General features: G+C 42.3%; 1 protein-coding gene across 1 annotated transcript in view; it reads left to right on the forward strand.

Moving 5' to 3' along the window:
• LOC127368569 (uncharacterized) overlaps positions 1–20,012 on the forward strand; it is a 140,204-nt gene that overhangs the window by 46,464 nt on the left and 73,728 nt on the right. Inside the window, exons 9-10 of the mRNA XM_051409504.1 lie at positions 387–572; positions 12,293–12,438. Coding sequence (XP_051265464.1) covers positions 387–572; positions 12,293–12,438 — 332 coding nt within the window. The remainder of the gene's footprint in view (positions 1–386; positions 573–12,292; positions 12,439–20,012) is intronic.

A 20,012-nucleotide genomic window follows, 5' to 3' on the forward strand; every position in this document is an offset into this window, starting at 1 on the left:
CTACCTCAGTTTCAATTTACTGATAAATATTCTTTACAGGTTTCATTTTTTCATTTTCTTTACTTATTTGTTTGTCAAGCCCCGATTGAAAGTTGTTGATTTGGTTCAGTCCACCTTCATATTTTAACTCAGTAAAACAAAGATGACAGAAGATGAATAGAAACTTGTCAGGACCTTTAAGTAAAGTCGCTCAAACATTTTTTACACTGAGTTAACAGTTATCACTTGTTTTCTCTCAGTCTCTCCATCTCCTCCAGACGCTGATCCAAAGAGGGACGGTGAAGTCACATTAGATTGCTCTCTGTCGAGATACATTGGACTCGATCGTTGTCAACTAAACAGCGTCCGCTGGGTGAATGAGACAGGAACTGTGCTGCTTGATGAAGGTGTCGGGTACAAGTTCCTCAAACAGAAGGACTGTGTCTCTGTTCTGAAAGTGAAGCGTCAGAGTGGCCACAACAGGAGATACACCTGCCAGTTTGTTGATGAGAACAATGTAAAGATAGAGGCTGACTACACACCTGTCTTCATAGGAGGGACAGGAGACGATCAGCCAGAAAAACCTCATTCAGGTAAGATACTATGCAGCTCACCAGATATAAAAATTTCACTAGGGATTATAGCTTTCAGTTAACATGATTGTTTAATGTTTACATCTTTTTACACCTTAAATGCTTTAAATAATTTAACAGTTTTCTTTGCCAACAACAAGCAGATGTTATGTAGCTTCAGATGACAAAACATTCACACTTTAATCAGTTTGTTCCTTAAGAAAGAAACTAGTGACTAATATACTGTAAAGAAGTAGAGAGAAATATAAAAACTTGTAATTACAACCTGTAACCTCACAAACTAATGTTAGCTGATGATGTGCTCCTTGACCTCTGAAGTAACACTTGATTAAGTCATATTTGCCAACCCTGAGACAAATGAATGGATGAGTGAAAACTGAAGATTATTATTCAGGTTATTATTGAGTCTTTCTTGAGAATGAACTGCAATATCTGTTGCAGTGTACTTCTTATTTTGTACTGTGTGTGAGTATGATCTGTACCTCTGTTCAGTGAAGTCACTTTAAATGTATCTTAGATAATTCGTTACTTACTTAAAATCATTGTATAAGTTATATTCTAATAACTTTGGACAAATAGTATCAAGTTTGTGAAGAAGTTTCTTTTGTGGTTGTCGTGTGCAGTCTGCTTAGAAAGAACATGGAAGTGAAATCTGACATGATGTTCTGCACCTGCCAGTTTGTTCAAATTTTTAAATATTTAAAATCCATATTTGACCAAAAACTCTATCTGATCACATATTTTCTATTAAGTTGATTACCTATTATCTCATGAATTTAATTTCTAACTGGTATCCTTTGACTACAGATCAGTTTCATAATCAGACCCACATCATAATCGGTGCAGTGGTCGGGGTGGTGGTAGTGCTGGTTGTCATCGCTGTTGTTCTCATCAAATACAGGAAGAGAGCCAAAGTGACAGCAGGTCAGTAAAACAAAGTATTATGATGTGATACACATAATGTACAATATGCTTGAATGGTAAATTGTATTATTATGATGTTATGCTATGTTATACTATATTATTATATATACCTTGCATTACCAATAATACAAACTTAGCTAATAGAAACAGACAGTCAATCACAAACAAGTGTATTTTATGGCCGCAGTATAAAAGATAACGTGTATAATGTAAAGAATGATGATAACTAATCTTTCAAATGTTACTTTTTGTTCCAGATGTTCGAAAACCAACCGAACACCCTGTGAGTAAAATGTAACAATCACAAGACAAATACCAACTGTGTTACCTCCCAATCATATTCATATGCTTCCTAAAATGTACTAATATGTACTCAAACAATATTTACTGTACATCCATTACAGCATTATTCCACTGCTGACAAACTGACAGTAAATGATGAGGTATGTTTCCCTTTCCTCACCTCAGAAACACAACCACACGTTGGACTCCTTGTATTAATATCTTTCTTATTTTACGTCATACAGACAATAAAGTTGGATTAAACATCAAGACAATGTTTGCTGATTAACATTAACTGGATTACTGACTCATTTCATGTTTAATTCATCATTTTCAGACTTTGTTAAAAGGAAGAGTATGAGATGGTTTTCAGGAAGACATTTCTGGAGAGTCAATACAGTGAACACTTTCTGTTTGTGTTTCATAACCCACTGTGTTATTTGTACTCAGGAAGAGCCAGAGAGCAATCTGACCTATGCTACTGTTAGCCATGGTAATCAACAGACCTCTCCTAAGAAAAAGGTGAGTGACTTGATACGCCTGTATTTATTCAGCTGTGCTTTTCTACTTCAATAATGGTTTAATCTTAAATTTTCTTTGTCGGCAGTGTGTTGCTGTCATACTATAAAAACAGAAACTGATCAGTATCACGTTACAATGTGAAAAGTTTATAAGATGTTTTTCACATCATAACAAGATATTTTATATCACTATATTGTATAAGCACAAATTTATCACGTTATAACTTTTCTTGTTATATATTCTCTTTATAACGAAATACTATTTATTTTGTTATAACTAAAATATTTCATGTTATAATATAATAACTAATATTGTTATACATGTCACTATCATTTCTGCTGTTACACGTTTCACAAGTTAATTGTTATAAGGTAATTAGTTTGTATATCGTAATAATGTGGTGACCCATAAGTAAGACTGAAAGAGACATTCACCAGGGGACTGTACCTTTAAGAGAGAGGTGTGAGGTGATGCCGGTTCTGGGTTAACGTGGTGTAGCCGTTCTCTGACCTCACTCGCTGTACAGTGTGTTATTATATTAAAGTGGAGAGTAAAGCTGACTCGACGCATCTCCGTCTCTTGTCTCCTCACTTATTGCACTCCACATTGGTGACCCCGACGTGAGTTGGATACGGCTGAATTATGTCACACAACGACGGTGGTGAAAATGCTACTGCTAGCGGCGCGGCTAATGTCGGTGCTATCTACGCTGCTACCATCAAGTTACCGGACTTTTGGCAGCACAACCCACGGCCGTGGTTTCAGCACATTGAGGCCCAGTTCCAGCTGAGAGGAATAACACAGGACGTTACAAAGTATTTCCACGTGGTAGCGGCCTTAGATGCCTCGACGACAGCCAGGGCTATGGCGCTGTTAGAGGCTCCTCCGGCTGACGGCAAGTACAACGCACTCAAAACATTCCTGTTGAGCCTCTTTGAACTGTCGGAGCTGGAGAAAGCAGACCGCCTGCTGTCCCTGAATGGGACATTTTCCTGCGGCAGCTTCCAGCACCCGTGCGCACCGCACTGGCCAGTTCCCCCCCTCCCTTCCTCCAGAGACTACCGGGCGCTGGCTGTTGAGGCAGACAGGATTTTCCTCGCCAACCGGCAGCAGTTTGTCCATGCGCTGTTTCCCCCCCAGCACACGTCTGCCCCGCTTTCCCCCCCGGAGGACGACCCGGGCACCGCAGCTGCTGTGACGGCCCGCCGACAGCGTGAGGACGGGTGGTGTTATTACCATTCCAGGTTTGGGGCCAAGGCCAAGCAGTGCCGCCAGCCTTGCAGTTTTGGCGCCCAGGGAAAAGCCCGGGCCGGCGCTCATTAGCAGCTATGGGCGCCGGCCGTGACTGCAAGCTGTTATTCATCACTGACACCTTGTCTGGCCGGCGGCTGCTGGTCGATTCTGGGGCTCAGCGCAGCATCCTGCCGGCTAAACCTGTTGACACCATGGCTGGCGGGCATGGCCCCCCGATGGACGCCGCCAACGGCACACCCATTCGTACCTATGGCACCAGGTATGTGGAAGTGTGTTTCGGCGGGCGGCGTTTCGGCTGGGACTTCGTCATGGCCGCCGTGTCTACGTCACTCCTGGGAGCAGATTTCCTCTGCGCTTACAGACTGTTGGTGGATGTTACAAACTGCCGCCTGATCGACGCCCTCTCTTTTGCTTCGTACCCCTGCACGCTGGGAGGGGTGGGGGCGCTTTGTCTGTCGAACATGCTTGCCACCGGGGACCTGTATCAACGCCTGCTTGCTGAGTTCCCTGACATCACCACGCCCACGTTTTCATCGGCGGTGGCTAAGCATGGCGTGGAGCACTACATCACCACGGTTGGCCCCCCAGTCTATGCACGAGCCCGGCGCCTCGACTCTGCCAAGCTCGCGATCGCCAGGGAGGAGTTCGCCACCATGGAGCACCTCGGCATCGTGCGCCGCTCCAACAGCCCGTGGGCCTCCCCCTGCACATGGTGACCAAGGCTGATGGCGGTTGGCGTCCCTGTGGTGATTTCCGTCGCCTGAACAACGCCACCACCCCCGACCGGTACCCAGTGCCGCACATACAGGACTTCTCCGCCCACCTAGCCGGCGCCACCATCTTTTCAAAGGTGGACCTGGTGCGCGGTTACCACCAGGTGCCTGTCCACCCGCAGGATGTCCCCAAGACAGCAGTCATCACACCCTTTGGCCTTTTCGAATTCCTACGGATGCCTTTCGGCCTCAAGGGTGCAGCGCAGACGTTTCAGCGCCTCATGGACTCCGTGCTGCGGGACATGCCGTTCCTGTTTGTTTATTTGGACGACATTCTCGTGGCCAGCGCGTCCGCAGACGATCACCTGACGCATCTCCGGCAGCTGTTCGGCCGGCTCAGTGAGCATGGTCTCATCATCAACCCGGCCAAGTGCGAGTTTGGCCGGTCGGCCATCACTTTCCTCGGCCACCACGTCACCCCGCAGGGGGCCGTCCCCCTCCCTGCCAAGGTGGACGCCGTCGCCAGTTTCCCACGCCCACGCACTGTGAAGTCCCTGCAGGAGTTCTTGGGCATGGTGAACTTCTACAACCGTTTCCTCCCCCATGCGGCCCAACTCATGCGACCCTTGTATGACGCCTTGCGGGGTAGGAGGCCGGCGGACATGTTGGAGTGGTCCCCAGAGATGACTGATGCCTTTGATGCTGCCAAAACCGCGCTGGCCAACGCTGCTCTGCTGGCACACCCGTCTCCAACAGCCCCAGTTGCTCTTACTACGGACGCCTCTGATTACGCCGTGGGGGCTGTGTGTGAACAGTGGGTGGGCGGAGGCTGGCAGCCGCTGGCCTTTTTCAGCAGGAAGCTCCGTGACAACGAGAGGAAATACAGCGCCTTCGACAGGGAGCTCCTGGGTCTTTTCCTCGCCACCCGTCATTTCCGTTTCCTATTGGAGGGCCGGCGGTTCACGGCTTTCGTTGACCACAAGCCGCTGACGTTCGCCATGGCCAAGTCTTTGGAGCCATGGTCTGGTCGACAGCAGCGTCAGCTCTCTGCCATCTCGGAGTACACCACTGACATTCAGCACGTAGCCGGCAAAGACAATTTCGTCGCCGACTGCCTCTCCCGGGCGGTCACTGGCTCCGTCCACTTGGGCCTCGACTACGCAGCCATGGCTGGGGATCAGACTGCGGACACCGAGGTGCAAGCCTACAGGACGGCCCCCACGGCACTGCTCATGGAAGATGTGGTGTTTGACGCGGCCAACGCTACACTCCTCTGCGACGTCTCCACTGGCCAACCGCGCCCCATGGTACCTGCTGGCTGGAGGCGTAAGGTTTTGACGCCATCCACGGTCTCTCCCACCCAGGGGTGAAGGCCTCTACCAAGCTGGTGGGGGCCAAGTTTGTCTGGCCGGGCCTGCGGAGGGACGTCAGGGCCTGGGCTGCTGCCTGTGTGGCGTGCCAGCGCGCAAAGGTGACTCGTCATACCAAGGCCCCTTTGGCACCCTTCAAAGTGCCGGAGAGACGTTTTGATCATGTGAATGTGGATCTGGTGGGCCCACTTCCCCCCTCCCGTGGTTACACCTACCTCCTCACCATGGTGGACAGGACCACCAGATGGCCAGAAGTGGTTCCCCTTCCCTCCACTACATCAGCTGAAGTGGCTCGGGCGTTCATTATGGCTTGGGTGGCCCGTTTCGGCACACCGTCCGACCTCTCCTCGGACCGAGGTCCGCAGTTCACATCGGAGCTTTGGACTGCGGTCGCCGAGGTCCTGGGGGTGAAGGTCCACCGTACCACAGCCTACAACCCACAGAGCAACGGACTTTGCGAGCGGTTTCATCGGGACATGAAGGCCGCACTCAGGGCCAGCCTTACGGGCAGCGACTGGGCTGACCGCCTCCCATGGGTTATGCTTGGCCTTCGCTCCGCCCCCAAGGAAGATCTTCAAGCCTCATCGGCCGAGCTGGTGTACGGCCAGCCTCTGCGCGTCCCAGGGGAGTTTCTTCCCGATGCCACGGCCCCGTGGTCGGTTGCCTCCCATCGCGCTGTGTCCCAGGACATTGCCGACGCTTTTGTTCCTATTCCGATGTCTCACCATGGCCTCCCCCAGTCCTACGTTCCCAAGGATTTACCGTCAGCCAAGTACGTCTTCATCCGCCACGATGGCCATCGTACCCCGCTGCGGCCCCCCTACGATGGGCCCTTCCGTGTCCTGGTGGGAGGGTCTAAGAACTTCGTTGTGGATATGGGGGGCAGGCCTGAGCGGGTGGCTATAGACCGTCTCAAGCCTGCTCATGTGGATATTGGCGAACCGCTTCAGCTGGCCCAGCCCCCACGGCGAGGGCGCCCCCCTGCAGCAGCCTCGACCCCTGCCACTGGCACTTCCCCTGCCCCTGCCCTGCCCCTGCCCTGCCCCTTGCCCATTGCCCCTCTCCTGTTAAGCGCAGCCGTTAACTTTTCTAGGGACTGTTATGAGAGGGACTGTTCTGTTTTGCACTAGTGAATAGTGTCCTATGTTCTATATGGGGTACCTGTTCGGTCTGGCCCTGTTATTATGTGTGAATTCTGGGGGGGCCTGTGTGGTGACCCATAAGTAAGACTGAAAGAGACATTCACCAGGGGACTGTACCTTTAAGAGAGAGGTGTGAGGGGATGCCGGTTCCGGGTTAACATAGTGTAGCTGTTCTCTGACCTCACTCGCTGTACAGTGTGTTATTATATTAAAGTGGAGAGTGAAGCTGACTCGACGCATCTCCGTCTCTTGTCTCCTCACTTATTGCACTCCACAATAACATGAAAATATCTTGTTATAACAATAAACTTTTCATGTTTTAATGTGATACTGATCTGTTTTACTTTTTCTGGCATGGCAGTAATACCTTCTGTAGCTTTGCAGTGAAATTGTTTTGCAATATTTTATTAATATGCTGATGATCAATTACACAGCATGTGTTATGTTCATTTTAAATCTTAATGCTAACGACTAGGATCATATTTTAAGATGTATTTCCAATTTTGTGGCATCTGTTTCAACATGATGATCCCCCCGTGCACAGCCAGCTTCCTAAATATGACTGTAATTATATCTGGTCCCGATGTGAATGAAAACCAATCACAGCTCATCACAATGTCACTGTAAACCTCTGGATTGTGTCACACAGGTCAAAGAGGAGGAGGAGGAGGTGACTTATTCTACAGTCAAGACTTCATTGAAGACAGAAGCAGACAATGATCCCAGTGGCCTCTACAGCTATCTCAGCCAACCAAAATAAATCAGAGGATATGAGACTTCCCATAATGTCATATTCATAAAACCTGCTGCAAGAGTGTTTTCTGTCTGAGGAAGGGGACAGTTGGATTTGTGCCTCAGTGTTCTTATCAAATGTTGTGTAGTTGTTTCTAGTTTGTTGTTGCTTTGCTCAGCATTAAGACTGTTGTTCTGTTAAACTGGTACTAAAACTATTACTCAGTTGAATTTAATATTTCATTAGTCAGAGTTGGCAGCGTGATTGTCACAAGTGAAAGTCAGAGTTCTTGTTGAAATAGATTGCATCTTTGTTGGTCAGCAAACACAATTGTTTGACCAAAACACAAAACTGTCGAGTATTGCAGCTCTCATTGTGTTTCTGTTTATTCAGATATTTTAGTCGAGACAATTTTCATTTTTTTAACTAAAAATATTCTTTGTGAATAGTGGAATAAATTCTTGTTGTAATATACATTTTAATTTACATTCCTTTTGTTAATATATTGTATGATCCAGTGGTTATTAGGATTTAACATTGTATGTTTGGACTGTGAGCCCATCTTATTGTTTTTATGTTGTTTTGCCATTTGAAGCATTTTATTTTGTTGTATATTTGTGTTATATTGCATTAGCACTGCTGTGATATCCAGTAAAAAGATTCAAATGTATTTTTGCTATTGGTGTTGAGCTTGTAGGTTTTAAAATAAATAGAAGTTATTTTCTTGACTCTTTCTTCCTGCCTCTTCTTTGAGATTCAAGCCTGCACTCGTCACAGTGTTTCAACTTATTTTCTAAATCTTCAACTCATATAACTGATGAAAAACAATCAATACTTGGGTCATTCACATAAAGGAGGCCAAGGTGTAACGGCACTGCAGGATGCAAATAATTGAAGCCAGGCATATACACTATAACTTAACTTGCTCCTTTCCCTCAAACACTATCACACTGATATTAAACAGAATGGAGAAATCACCCATTCTGAGGAAAGATCAGCTTTAAAGACAGGCCTGGATTACCAGGTGTTCTAGTTCTTTCTACAGGAGAGAAATAAGACCTCATCTATGACTGATATTGTTTTGGCTTCCCCCAAGGAGGTCATGTCAAAACAACTGTGATTATCACTAAAGTGTGAGCGCCTCTTCTGTTCCTGACAACCAGATCTGTACACATACACACAAACACACAGACTCCCCCCTCCCTTTCTTTCTGACCTGATCTGAGAGTAAAGATGGACTCTTCAGAAACACCATCCTGGAAACCACTTCATACTCTTCCTTTTAACCAACTCTGCATCATTGTGCATGAAACATGTAATCAGTTGGTAATCCAGCTAACATTGATCAGCAGTTGTTATATTGATGTTCAATCCAACTGTGATCTCTGTATGACATAAAATAATAAATATATTAATGCAAGGAGTCAAACATGTTTTAGTTTCATATCGTAATACTGCCATCTAGTGTCCATGTATGATTAGGTATCTGCAATAAGTTTATATTTAGTAATTACTCACAGTTATATTTTAGTATTGATCAAAAGATTGTTGTGTAATTCATTCAGTTGGTAAATAGTGGTAGGGACCATTTATATCATCTTAATGATATTTAAATAATACTTTCTGTACTAGGTACTTTTTCAAATGGTTGCTGTTACAAAACATATGATCATAGTGTTCCTTATTCTTTAATCATATGTAATTTCATATACACAGTTTTCTTTTATAATTGGGTCATGGTTCAACTGAACTGACCCTTCCTATCAGACATACCGTCCTTTGGTCAGATTCTACCCCACTGGCTTGGTTGCGGGCAGATTGATGCCATTTTAAGGTACCAGAGTCTCTGAGCTATAAGAATGTATTAACAGCTGACTGGAGGTATGTTAATACAGTCAGTGACCCATCTGATGACCTTACCAGGGGCAAAACCCTTTAAGAGACCCAGTGGCAAAACCTGTAGAGTCAAGGGCCTCAATTCCTTACCCATCCTTCTGACACTTGGCCCCAAGCCCCTGATGGCTCCGACAATGATTTAAATCACCATCAGCTTGAAATGAAGTCCTCCTTTTGTGGAGAAGTTGTCACTATCAGGTCTGAGACAGGCACAGGTGGATAGCTTCGGAGAACATCTTGCCCATCTTAGAGCTCAAAGACCCCTTCTGTCAACCAGTCACCTACTGTACTCACCCTTACACCAACAATCTGTCCACACACAGGCCTTATTCATGTTGGAGGCAGGCTATGACAGAGTGAATAGCTCCATCAGCACGAGCCTCGTGAAAACCCAACAAAGTTATCCTGGTCAGGTCATTATTGTAAATGATGAATGGTTCTACAAATTACTTATCTTGTCAAATAATAGTAAAAAATAAGTAAATAGATTTAAAGTCACATTCATACTTTCACAGAGGTACAGCTTATTGTAACTACAGTCTGCCACTGCCAGTGAGACATGGAGGAATTAGGAACATTAGCACCATCTTGTGGGTTATTTTAGTAACAAACTATCATCAAAGTATCCAGAGGACATAATTAATTCCCATGACAAAAACATATACTGCATATAATTTATGGTTTTGGGTTTTATAATTTAGATCCTTCAGAGCATTTAATTTCTGTGTAATAAAAACTTCCTGTAACCATCTTAGATATGTCTATAACGAGATTGACTGCAGGACGTTAGGCTTTATGTTCATAAACACTGCCCAGACTGTTTCCACTTATATAAAAACCCTGCGGGTAATCTCATCTCACACTTTTGTAAAAAAGGTAAACAAAGTACTCCAGTTCTAAGCATTTGAGTTATGTTACAACACAACATATCTCAAGTGACAATATATGCTCTGTAACAATGAATCGTCAAACACGTCACTTCCTCTTTTGACCACTGAAGTGACAGAATGAACATCATTTCCATTACTCTGTATGTTGATCACACTTGAGTCTGGGGCTAAAAAAAAACAAATTCCTTAGCATGATACCAAAATGTACCATCATCCATCTGATAAAAGATTACCTTTTGAGTTTCCAGCATGTTGACAGTTGGAGGTTTTCATCTGGTAACATTTTACAACCTACACAGAGAAAAAATACATATATTACTGTGTCTTAACATGTATTGTGTGTATATATTGGGGAAGTCTCATCACTTCCTGGAGCATCTGTAGAGAATGATCTGTATCTCTGTTCAGTGAAGTCACTTTTAATGTATCTTAAAGAAATAAACATTGTATAAGTTATATTCTAATCATTTTGTTCAAGAAGTATCAAGTTTGTGAAACACAAGTTTATTTTATGGCTGTCGTGTGCAGTCTGCTTAAAAAGAACATGGAAGTGATGTAAGCCAAATTCTGTGTTACTTATTACAGGCTGGGTGATGGGTGTTGCTGTTAAAAGTTATTTTCACACATTAAGACGTCCACAAACAGGAACTTTGTTTAATCGTCGCCATTTACAGATCTATAGTAGAGAAGAAAAGCCTCACACAGCGTCCGCCTGCTGACAGAGAATAGACACAAAATGTCTCTACTGGAATTAATCCTTATTTTTGTGCTTCACTTTGAAGGTAAAGCTCTGTTTTCTTATTTAAATGGTAATAATAATATTATTAATAGAAACACTAGAGTTTGAGAATTTCCATTAACATTTGTTAACGGCTCGAGTGAAAAATAATGAGGAAGTAGTCACTATTGTCTTACTTTAAAAGCCACTTTAATGAGCTTTGATCAACTTTCTGGCCTGTAAAAATGAACCAACGGCTGTGAGACAAGAACAGGATAGCAATATGAATCAATTATTTTTAGATAGATCCTTAAATACATATATACTTCAACATAGTAGATATAAAGATAAGTAATGATCATATAGTCCGTCTGCTCTCTGTGTTCTCATTGGTTCCTTTAAACTCCACCCAGGGGCGGATCTAGAGAAATATTCATGGTGTGGTAAGAGGGTGGTAGAAGTATCTGCTGATTTAATCACATTTTAACTCAATAACATTACACTATTGTGGCCCATTGGTAATAGAAATAGAATGGATTTAGAAAGAAATATATAAATGTGGCATTAGAAAACAATAAATTGTTAAATATCTATATCTTCAGACATTTTTGTGTGTTTATTGAACTTAAGCTGATCACTGAGTCTATGATGTGACCATAACAGATCATTAAATTATATATGTTTCATTTTTTAACACACTAATTCTAGAATAAATATAAATAGACGTCATATTTGATGGCAATTGACACCAAACTGGGGTGGTAAGGCATTTTTTAGATCCGACACTTTATTCCATCCATATGATAAAGTATTATTGTATTTACATTGTAACTTGATGCAGTTAGTACATAAAGTGCATACGATGACACAAGTACATACACAAGTAAACAAAGACAATAAGATCAGATCTGCAGTTTTTATTTGGTCTCAGACAACATTTGTTCATTGTGATCGACTGTGTGTTGCTTGTTTTGTTCCAGTTTTCACAGTGGAGGTAAGCTGTATCCCAAAGAGCCCTTGACTCACTGATTTACTGAGATAGAAATGAGAATTACTCTCATATAAACACAACCACTAGATGGCCGAGGGTCACACACTCCCTCCCTGTGGTTGCATATGTGAAAAAACAGCAACAATAAAAAACTGTTCATAACGGAACAATCTTTGTTTTTGTTTGAGAATAAAATGAAATAAAATCCTCATGTTAACTGTTTAGTCTCCATACAGATGGTTTTATGTGTCATTTCTTACAGAACATGTATTCTTTTCTTTCCAGCAGGCATCAGTGGAGAACCTATCTATCTCTACAACAGATCTGGACATGATGTCATTCTGCCCTGTACCAGTGCATCACCCTCTGACACAACATGCTCCATCGTTACATGGCTTTACAACAGAGATCGATCTCAGACTTTAACTGAGGTTCAGGAAGGAAAAGTTGAGAAGAGATCAGCCCGAGCTGCCAGGATGAGTCTGGACACTTCCTGCTCTTTGGTCATTAACAACATCACTGCTGAGGATGCTGGTCAATACACCTGTCGTAAGGGGAGGGACAGTTATAATGATGTATATATATATCTAAATGTTCTCACAAGTGAGTCTCAATTCCATGAAAACTCATTGAAATGATCAAGAGAGAATTTTACTTTTGGCAAATGTTTTTTGGGACAAAAATGTTGTATTGTTTCAAGCTCAACCTCAATCCAGTTATACATCCTTTTCTTGTCCACTCTGTCTCTTCTTGAAAGGCATTTCCCAAACCCAACCAGTGAGCAAGGTGTCTGTCAGTGTGATATGTCAGTTTCTGATTAAAGGACAATTCTGGCGCAAAATGAACCTGGGGTTAATAACACATGTGTACCAAGTTGGTCCGTTCTCTGGGATATGTTTTCATGCTAATCGACCGTGACTGGTTTTAGCACAAACTGTTAATTAGCTTATTACGCTAGTCAACGGGGCACAGAGTAACGTGAAAAGAAATCACTTTTTATACCACTAACAAGACTCAAAATAGCACCACACTTACACGGTAGCATAATGAGGGTCCCTACCTATAAACCGAAGCATTGAGAACTTTGTAAGTGTACAGACAGTTTATTAAAAAGATAGTTTAGAACAAAAGTAGCGTTCGCGTATACAGGCGGGCGCTATCTTGGGAAAACAGTCAGGGGTTCGGTCATTCATGCAGATCAATGATCAAGATTTACAGCTGGCGATGTGAACTAAAACAAACGTAATTTGCTCAATATATCAGAAATAATCCCACCGATGTAAAACACAACTTGTCTAGTGTATTTACTCAGTGGATAACTGTCCATCTGGTCCCTCCGGTATGAGTCGCTGCCTCCAATTTATTTTTGGGACGTGGAAAAAGTTTTGAGTACAGCTCTGTTTATCAGCGTTTCACGCGAGATTCACTTCACGTCTCCATGGAAACGTTGTTGCCGGAAGAAAGCACTGAGCACATAAGAGAAGCACTGAACGCAACAGAGACTAGTGCTTCCACAGGATACACACTAAAGAAATGGCGGATTATTCAACTGAATTTGAAGACATCGACAACGAACCCTTTCAGTTTGATGGACGTCCTTATCTTTTGGAGCCGGAATATACAGACGAAGAGCTGCGGGAGCTCCGTGAAAGGGCTACGAGAGAGAGAGAGCTAAACTGGTGGTGAGTGGGACCTGTTGCGTCGCGACACCCAAGAGACGCAGTGTTTTGTACAGTCAGTACAGATTTCCCCTCTCTGATAAACAGAGCTGTACTCGCAGCGACTCATAGCGGAGGGACCAGATGGACAGTTATCCACTGAGTAAGTACACTAGACAAGTTGTGTTTTACATCGGTGCGATTATTTCTGATATATTGAGCAAATTACGTTTGTTTTAGTTCACATCGCCAGCTGTAAATCTTGATCATTGATCTGCATGAATGACCGAACCCCTGACTGTTTTCCCAAGATAGCGCCCGCCTGTATACGCGAACGCTACTGTTGTTCTAAACTATCTTTTTAATAAACTGTCTGTACACTTACAAAGTTCTCAATGCTTCGGTTTATAGGTAGGGACCCTCATTATGCTACCGTGTAAGTGTGGTGCTATTTTGAGTCTTGTTAGTGGAATAAAAAGTGATTTCTTTTCACGTTACTCGGTGCCCCGTTGACTAGCGTTATAAGCTAATTAGCAGTTTGTGCTAAAACCGGTCACGGTCGATTAGCATGAAAACATATCCCAGAGAACGGACCAACTCGGTACACATGTGTTATTAACCCCAGATTCATTTTGCACCGGAATTTTCCTTTAAGTAAAGTCGCTCAAACATTTTTTACACTGAGTAAACAGTTATCTCTTGTTTTCTCTCAGTCTCTCCATCTCCTCCAGACGCTGATCCAAAGAGGGACGGTGAAGTCACATTAGTGTGCTCTCTGTCGAGATACATTGAACTCGGTCCTTGTCAACTAAACAGCGTCCGCTGGGTGGATGAGACAGGAACTGTGCTGCTTGATGAAGGTGTCGGGTACAAGTTCCTCAGACAGAAGAACTGTGTCTCTGTTCTGAAAGTGAAGCATCAGAGTGGCCACAACAGGAGATACACCTGCCAGTTTGTTGATGAGAACAATGTAAAGATAGAGGCTGACTACACACCTGTCTTCATAGGAGGGACAGGAGACGATCAGCCAGGAGAACCTCATTCAGGTAAGATAATATGCAGTTCACCAGATACAGAGCTTTGCCTGTTGGTTTCTCAAAGTTTCACATGTTGGAGATAAACTATTTTCACAGTAGAACAATTTGTAACATTCAGGTTATTTTCTCCTGCAGGACATTAAATATGGTATTTACTTATTAACAGAAATGTTTTTCTTTCTAAATCATGTTCAACAGATTCTACAGATTGGCCTCTGAGCCCTATCATGTTGGCTCTAAGAATAACAGCACTGATCCTAATGATTGTAATCACTGTTCTTGTCATCAGACACAGAGGTGAGGAAACTCAGACCATCATTTGGTACAACTGGTTCATATAAATCATATGTTTAGAATTTTAATGGTACTTTTTATTGTTGTTTTTCAGTGAACACAAAACCACTTGATGACGACAATGTGAGTTAAAAAATAATTAATAGTATCTGGATAATAAAAGATGTAACTTTTTCATTTGAGACTGTTGTTCCTTCTGTGCCCACAGAGGCTGCAGTCTCTCTGGTAGAAACATCAACAGTTTGTTCCCTTCAAACAATTCAGAATCTCATTGGTTGTGTTGTATTTCACAGGTGCATCAGGATGGCGACAAAGTCAATTATGAAAATGTAGAAGCACGTCCTGCTACTAATAGACTGCACTGATCAACAACTTCCACACCAACGTCAGCTCACCAGAAAGTCAAATATCATCACAGTCATTTTTCCACATGGACAACAATACAGGCAAAAAGTTATCCTCCCAACCATCAATGCTTCTTTAATGTAACCTGTAACCTAAGGTGACCAGATTTCCGAAATGAAAATCGGGGACATTTTTTAGCGCGGTGGTCAAAATCGTTAATCGTTATCGTTATGAAATAAATAACAGGGGCAATTACATGTTAATGTATTTTGACAAAGCACATGAGTAGCCAATAAGAAGTTACCTTTAACCCATCCAAACTGTTAACCAATATGAAGAACTTGGATTCTGATTTGACTCTGATTCTTCTTATTATTATTATTATTATTTATATATATATATTTTTTTAGCTATGTCAATCAACTCACGGGAGCTTGTCAACATGTGCACACTTCCACTTGTGACTTCAGCCATATTTCACAGCAAAGCATTACATGAGAGGATTTACACTTATGCTGTACACTCCTTGTGATAGAAAGTCAGAACAAACTCTGAGTGCAACCTGCAACGCGTGCTTCCCCCTGTAAGGACGGTGCCCCTAAAATAAAATAAAAAAGGAGGCGCTCTCCAGCTGGCTCCCCCCGTCACTCACCTGCAGCTGCACGGACGAGCAGAGGAGCGCTCTGCTGTTGTGGCGTGGATGTGCCGCAGCACAGCGGGAGCAGAGACCAGCCGGTCGACACAAGCCATTTACTGCGTAACGTCAGCACGTTAGTTAAACTGGTTTAACCATAATAACTGGAGTGTGCATCCATACGCAACTTTTTTTCTCCCCCATTCAAATCGGGGACATTTTCAGGGACAGCTTTAACCGGGGACAGGTCGGCCAAATCGGGGACTGTCCCCGAAAATCTGGGACGTCTGGTCACCCTACTGTAACCTCACAAACTAATGTTAGTTGATGATGTGCTCTTTGGCCTTTGAATTAACGCTTGAGTAAATCATACTTTTCCAACCCTGAGACAAGAGAATGAACTAGAAAATTCCTAAAGAAATTTTGATTGTGCCTTGCTCTCTAGCACGCTAGCACTAGCATATTAATGCCTTGTCAGCCTCTGTAGCTAGCTATGTGTGTGTGTGTGTGTGTGTGTGTGTGTGTGTGTGTGTGTGTGTGTGTGTGTGTGTGTGTGTGAGCAGGCTTTGGTTGTCATGGCAATCAGGGGAGACCACAGCAGCTGCGCGCGCTCTCTCTCTGTCTCTAACTCCTCAGAGAGACAGAAACATTTAAAATGAATCCCCTCGAACCCAGGAACGACCGAAATGAAAACCGAAAAGACCGTGAGCGTCGTCATCTTGTTGACTATAGCACTGCCGAGTTTCAGTGACTAAAGTTTAAAAATGTGACCTGGGGAGATTGAGAGAGAAGAGGTTCTACGAGCTCCTTTAAACATTTCTCCTCTACATTTAACATGGGAGTAGATGGGGCCGTGAGAGGGTGTTGCTGGCGCATCAGTGCGTCTCCCGCCAAAACTATTTGTCTGACAGCTTCAACAGTGGTATCACTGCGACCCCAACGAGTTTACCTACGTTTCTAACTATAAATTATTTCTGTAGAGTGATATTTGTGGCCTTGAGAGCAGTTTACAAATTTATTTTTCGACAAATTTTTCTCTCTCCCCACACTCTAGCGATGATGTCACGCACTCTGGCAGTTGAACATTCTCGCAATACACACCCATTCATTTTTTGGACCGGTTTTTGGCGATTTATCGGCAAACTGTTTGGCGAAACGCTTAGAAAAGTCACAGCACTAATGTCCTCACCGAGCCGCACGTTTTGATACCTTTTTTGTGTATGTGCGACCAAAACTGCGGGAGGAGAAGCGCGCCGAAAAACGTACGGAAGAATAATAATAAGTATGGGGAAGAGTAGTATTGTGCTTTTCAAGGCACAATAATAATGACTGAGTGAAAACTGAAGAACATGAGTTTATGCCAGAGATTCAAACAAGTTCACGTCAGAGGGCCAAATTATTATTCAGGTTATTATTAAGTCTTCCCTGAGAATTAACAGCAAAATATGTTGCAGTGTGCTTATTATTTTGTCATTTTAAGTGCTTTAAGTCACCAGAATGCACAAATCAAAGGCACTGAAAGTCTGAAAGCGTTTTGAAATCCTCCCTGTTTTTAAAAGTATGCACCAGCCCTGTTTCCAGCAGTAGCAGGAAGCTCTACTGTAAACTACCTGCTCAGCACCAAACAACCAACAGACACAGTTAGGGACGAGCTGTTGAACATAAAGGAACATTTAGCAGCTAAAGAGCCAGAAATGTTTTTAAGGAGTTGGTGGAGATCAACACAGACCTAAAACAAGAGTGAATGTTGGGCTTACATTAAACAGGTGGATAAGAACACAACCTGCTGCTGCTTTGCTGGATGTTGTAAATACAGCTGTTGTATAACATCTGTTGTATACGTGATAATATGTCAGAGTTATTTCAGCTTTTCTTTTTGCAAAAAAGCAATAAATTGGCAACTTGAGCAAATAAATGTGTTGACAGTCTGATGTCAGCCTGACAGTATTAACCATCATATTTAACCTGAGTGTGTCTAACTATGTTTTATTTGACAGTATTGAGTTTGTGTCCACATTAAGTTATGAATACATTAGCCAGGGCATTAGCAAAGTAACTCACTGACATTCCTTCTATCCAGCAAAGACCTTATGTTGTTAGTGGTGTTCTGATAACCTGAGGTACAGCTTATTATAACTACAGTCTGCCACTGTCAGTGAGACATGAAGGCATTAAAGAACAGTAGCACCATCTTGTGGGTTTTCTAGCAACAAACTATCATCAAAGTATCCAGAGGACATATTTTATTCCCATGACAGAAACAACATATACTGTATATAATTTATCTTTGTAGATCCTTGAGTGCATTTAATTTATGTGTAATAAAAACTGTCTGTAACCATCTGGAATCTGACTATAACTAGATTGGCTGCAGAAGACTTTCATATCCTTAAACCATCAAAACTCATATCTTTTGTTAAAGTTAGACTTTATGTTCATAAACACTGCCCAGACTTTCTACTGTTTCAACTTATATAAAAAGCCTGTGTGTAAATATTTTACTGTTTTGTAATAAAGGTAAATAAAGTACTCCAGTTGTATACATTGGTGTTATGTTACAACACAACATTTCTCAAGTGATAATATATGTTCTGTTACAATGAATAGTCATTAACATATTGTATATTTAGTTAAAAGTGACACACAGTGTGTACATGAAGGAAAATAAAGAACCACGTGGGGGAGCACTGCAGCAGAAACAGATCTGTCAAAATGTTGTTGTTCCTTCCTCTTTTGACCCCTGAAGTGACAGAATGAACGATGACATCATTTCCATTACTCTGTATGTTGATCACACTTGAGTCTGGGGCTAAAATAACTCTCACAAATTCCTTTAAATGAGACCAAAATGTACCATCATCCAGCTGATAAAAGATTACCGTTTGAGTTTCCAGCATGTTGACATTTGGACATACAAGGTTTTCATCTGATAAAAAAAAGGAAAGAAGGATATTAATGTGTCTTAACATGCACTGTTTGTATATTTTGAGGAAGTCTCATCGCTTCCTTTAGATTATGATCTGTATCTCTGTCTAGTAAAGTCACTTTTAATGTATCTTAAATGATTTAAAAACTTAATAAAAAGTTATATTCTAATCTTTTTGTTCAAGAAGTATCAAGTTTGTGAAAGACAAAGTTTCTTTTGTGGCTGTCGTGTGCAGTCTGCTTATAAAGAATATAGAAGTGATGATAGTCTAACTCTGTGGCACTTGTGGTGGGCTGGGTGGTGGGTGTTGCTGTTAAAAGTTATTTTCACACACTAAGTCATCCACAAACAGGAACTTTGTTTGATCGTCGCCATTTACAGATCTATAGTAGAGAAGAAAAGCCTCACACAGCGTCCGCCTGCTGACAGAGAATAGACACAAAATGTCTCTACTGGAATTAATCCTTATTTTTGTGCTTCACTTTGAAGGTAAAGCTCTGTTTTCTTATTAAAATGGTAATAACAATATTAGTAATAGAAACACTAGAGTTTGAGAATTTCCATTAACATTTGTTAATGGCTCGAGTGAAAAATAATGAGGAAGTAGTCACTATTGTCTTACTTTAAAAGCCATTTTAATGAGCTTTGATCAACTTTCTGGCCTGTAAAAATGAACCAACGGCTGTGAGACAAGAACAGGATAGCAATATGAATCAATTATTTTTAGATAGATCCTTAAATGCATATATACTTCAACATAGTAGATATAAAGATAAGTAATGATCATATAGTCCGTCTGCTCTCTGTGTTCTCATTGGTTCCTTTAAACTCCACCCAGGGGCGGATCTAGAGAAATATTCATGGTGTGGTAAGAGGGTGGCAGAAATATCTGCTGATTTAATCACATTTTAACTCAATAACATTACACTATTGGTAATAGAAATAGAATAGACTTAGATAGAAATATATAAATGTGGCAGTAGAAAACAATAAATTGTTAAATATCTATATCTTCAGACATTTTTGTGTGTTTATTGAACTTAAGCTGATCACTGAGTCTATGATGTGACCATAACAGATCATTAAATTATATATGTTTCATTTTTTAACA

This window comes from Dicentrarchus labrax, unplaced genomic scaffold (genome assembly GCF_905237075.1).
Source record: "Dicentrarchus labrax unplaced genomic scaffold, dlabrax2021, whole genome shotgun sequence".
NCBI lineage: Eukaryota > Metazoa > Chordata > Actinopteri > Moronidae > Dicentrarchus > Dicentrarchus labrax.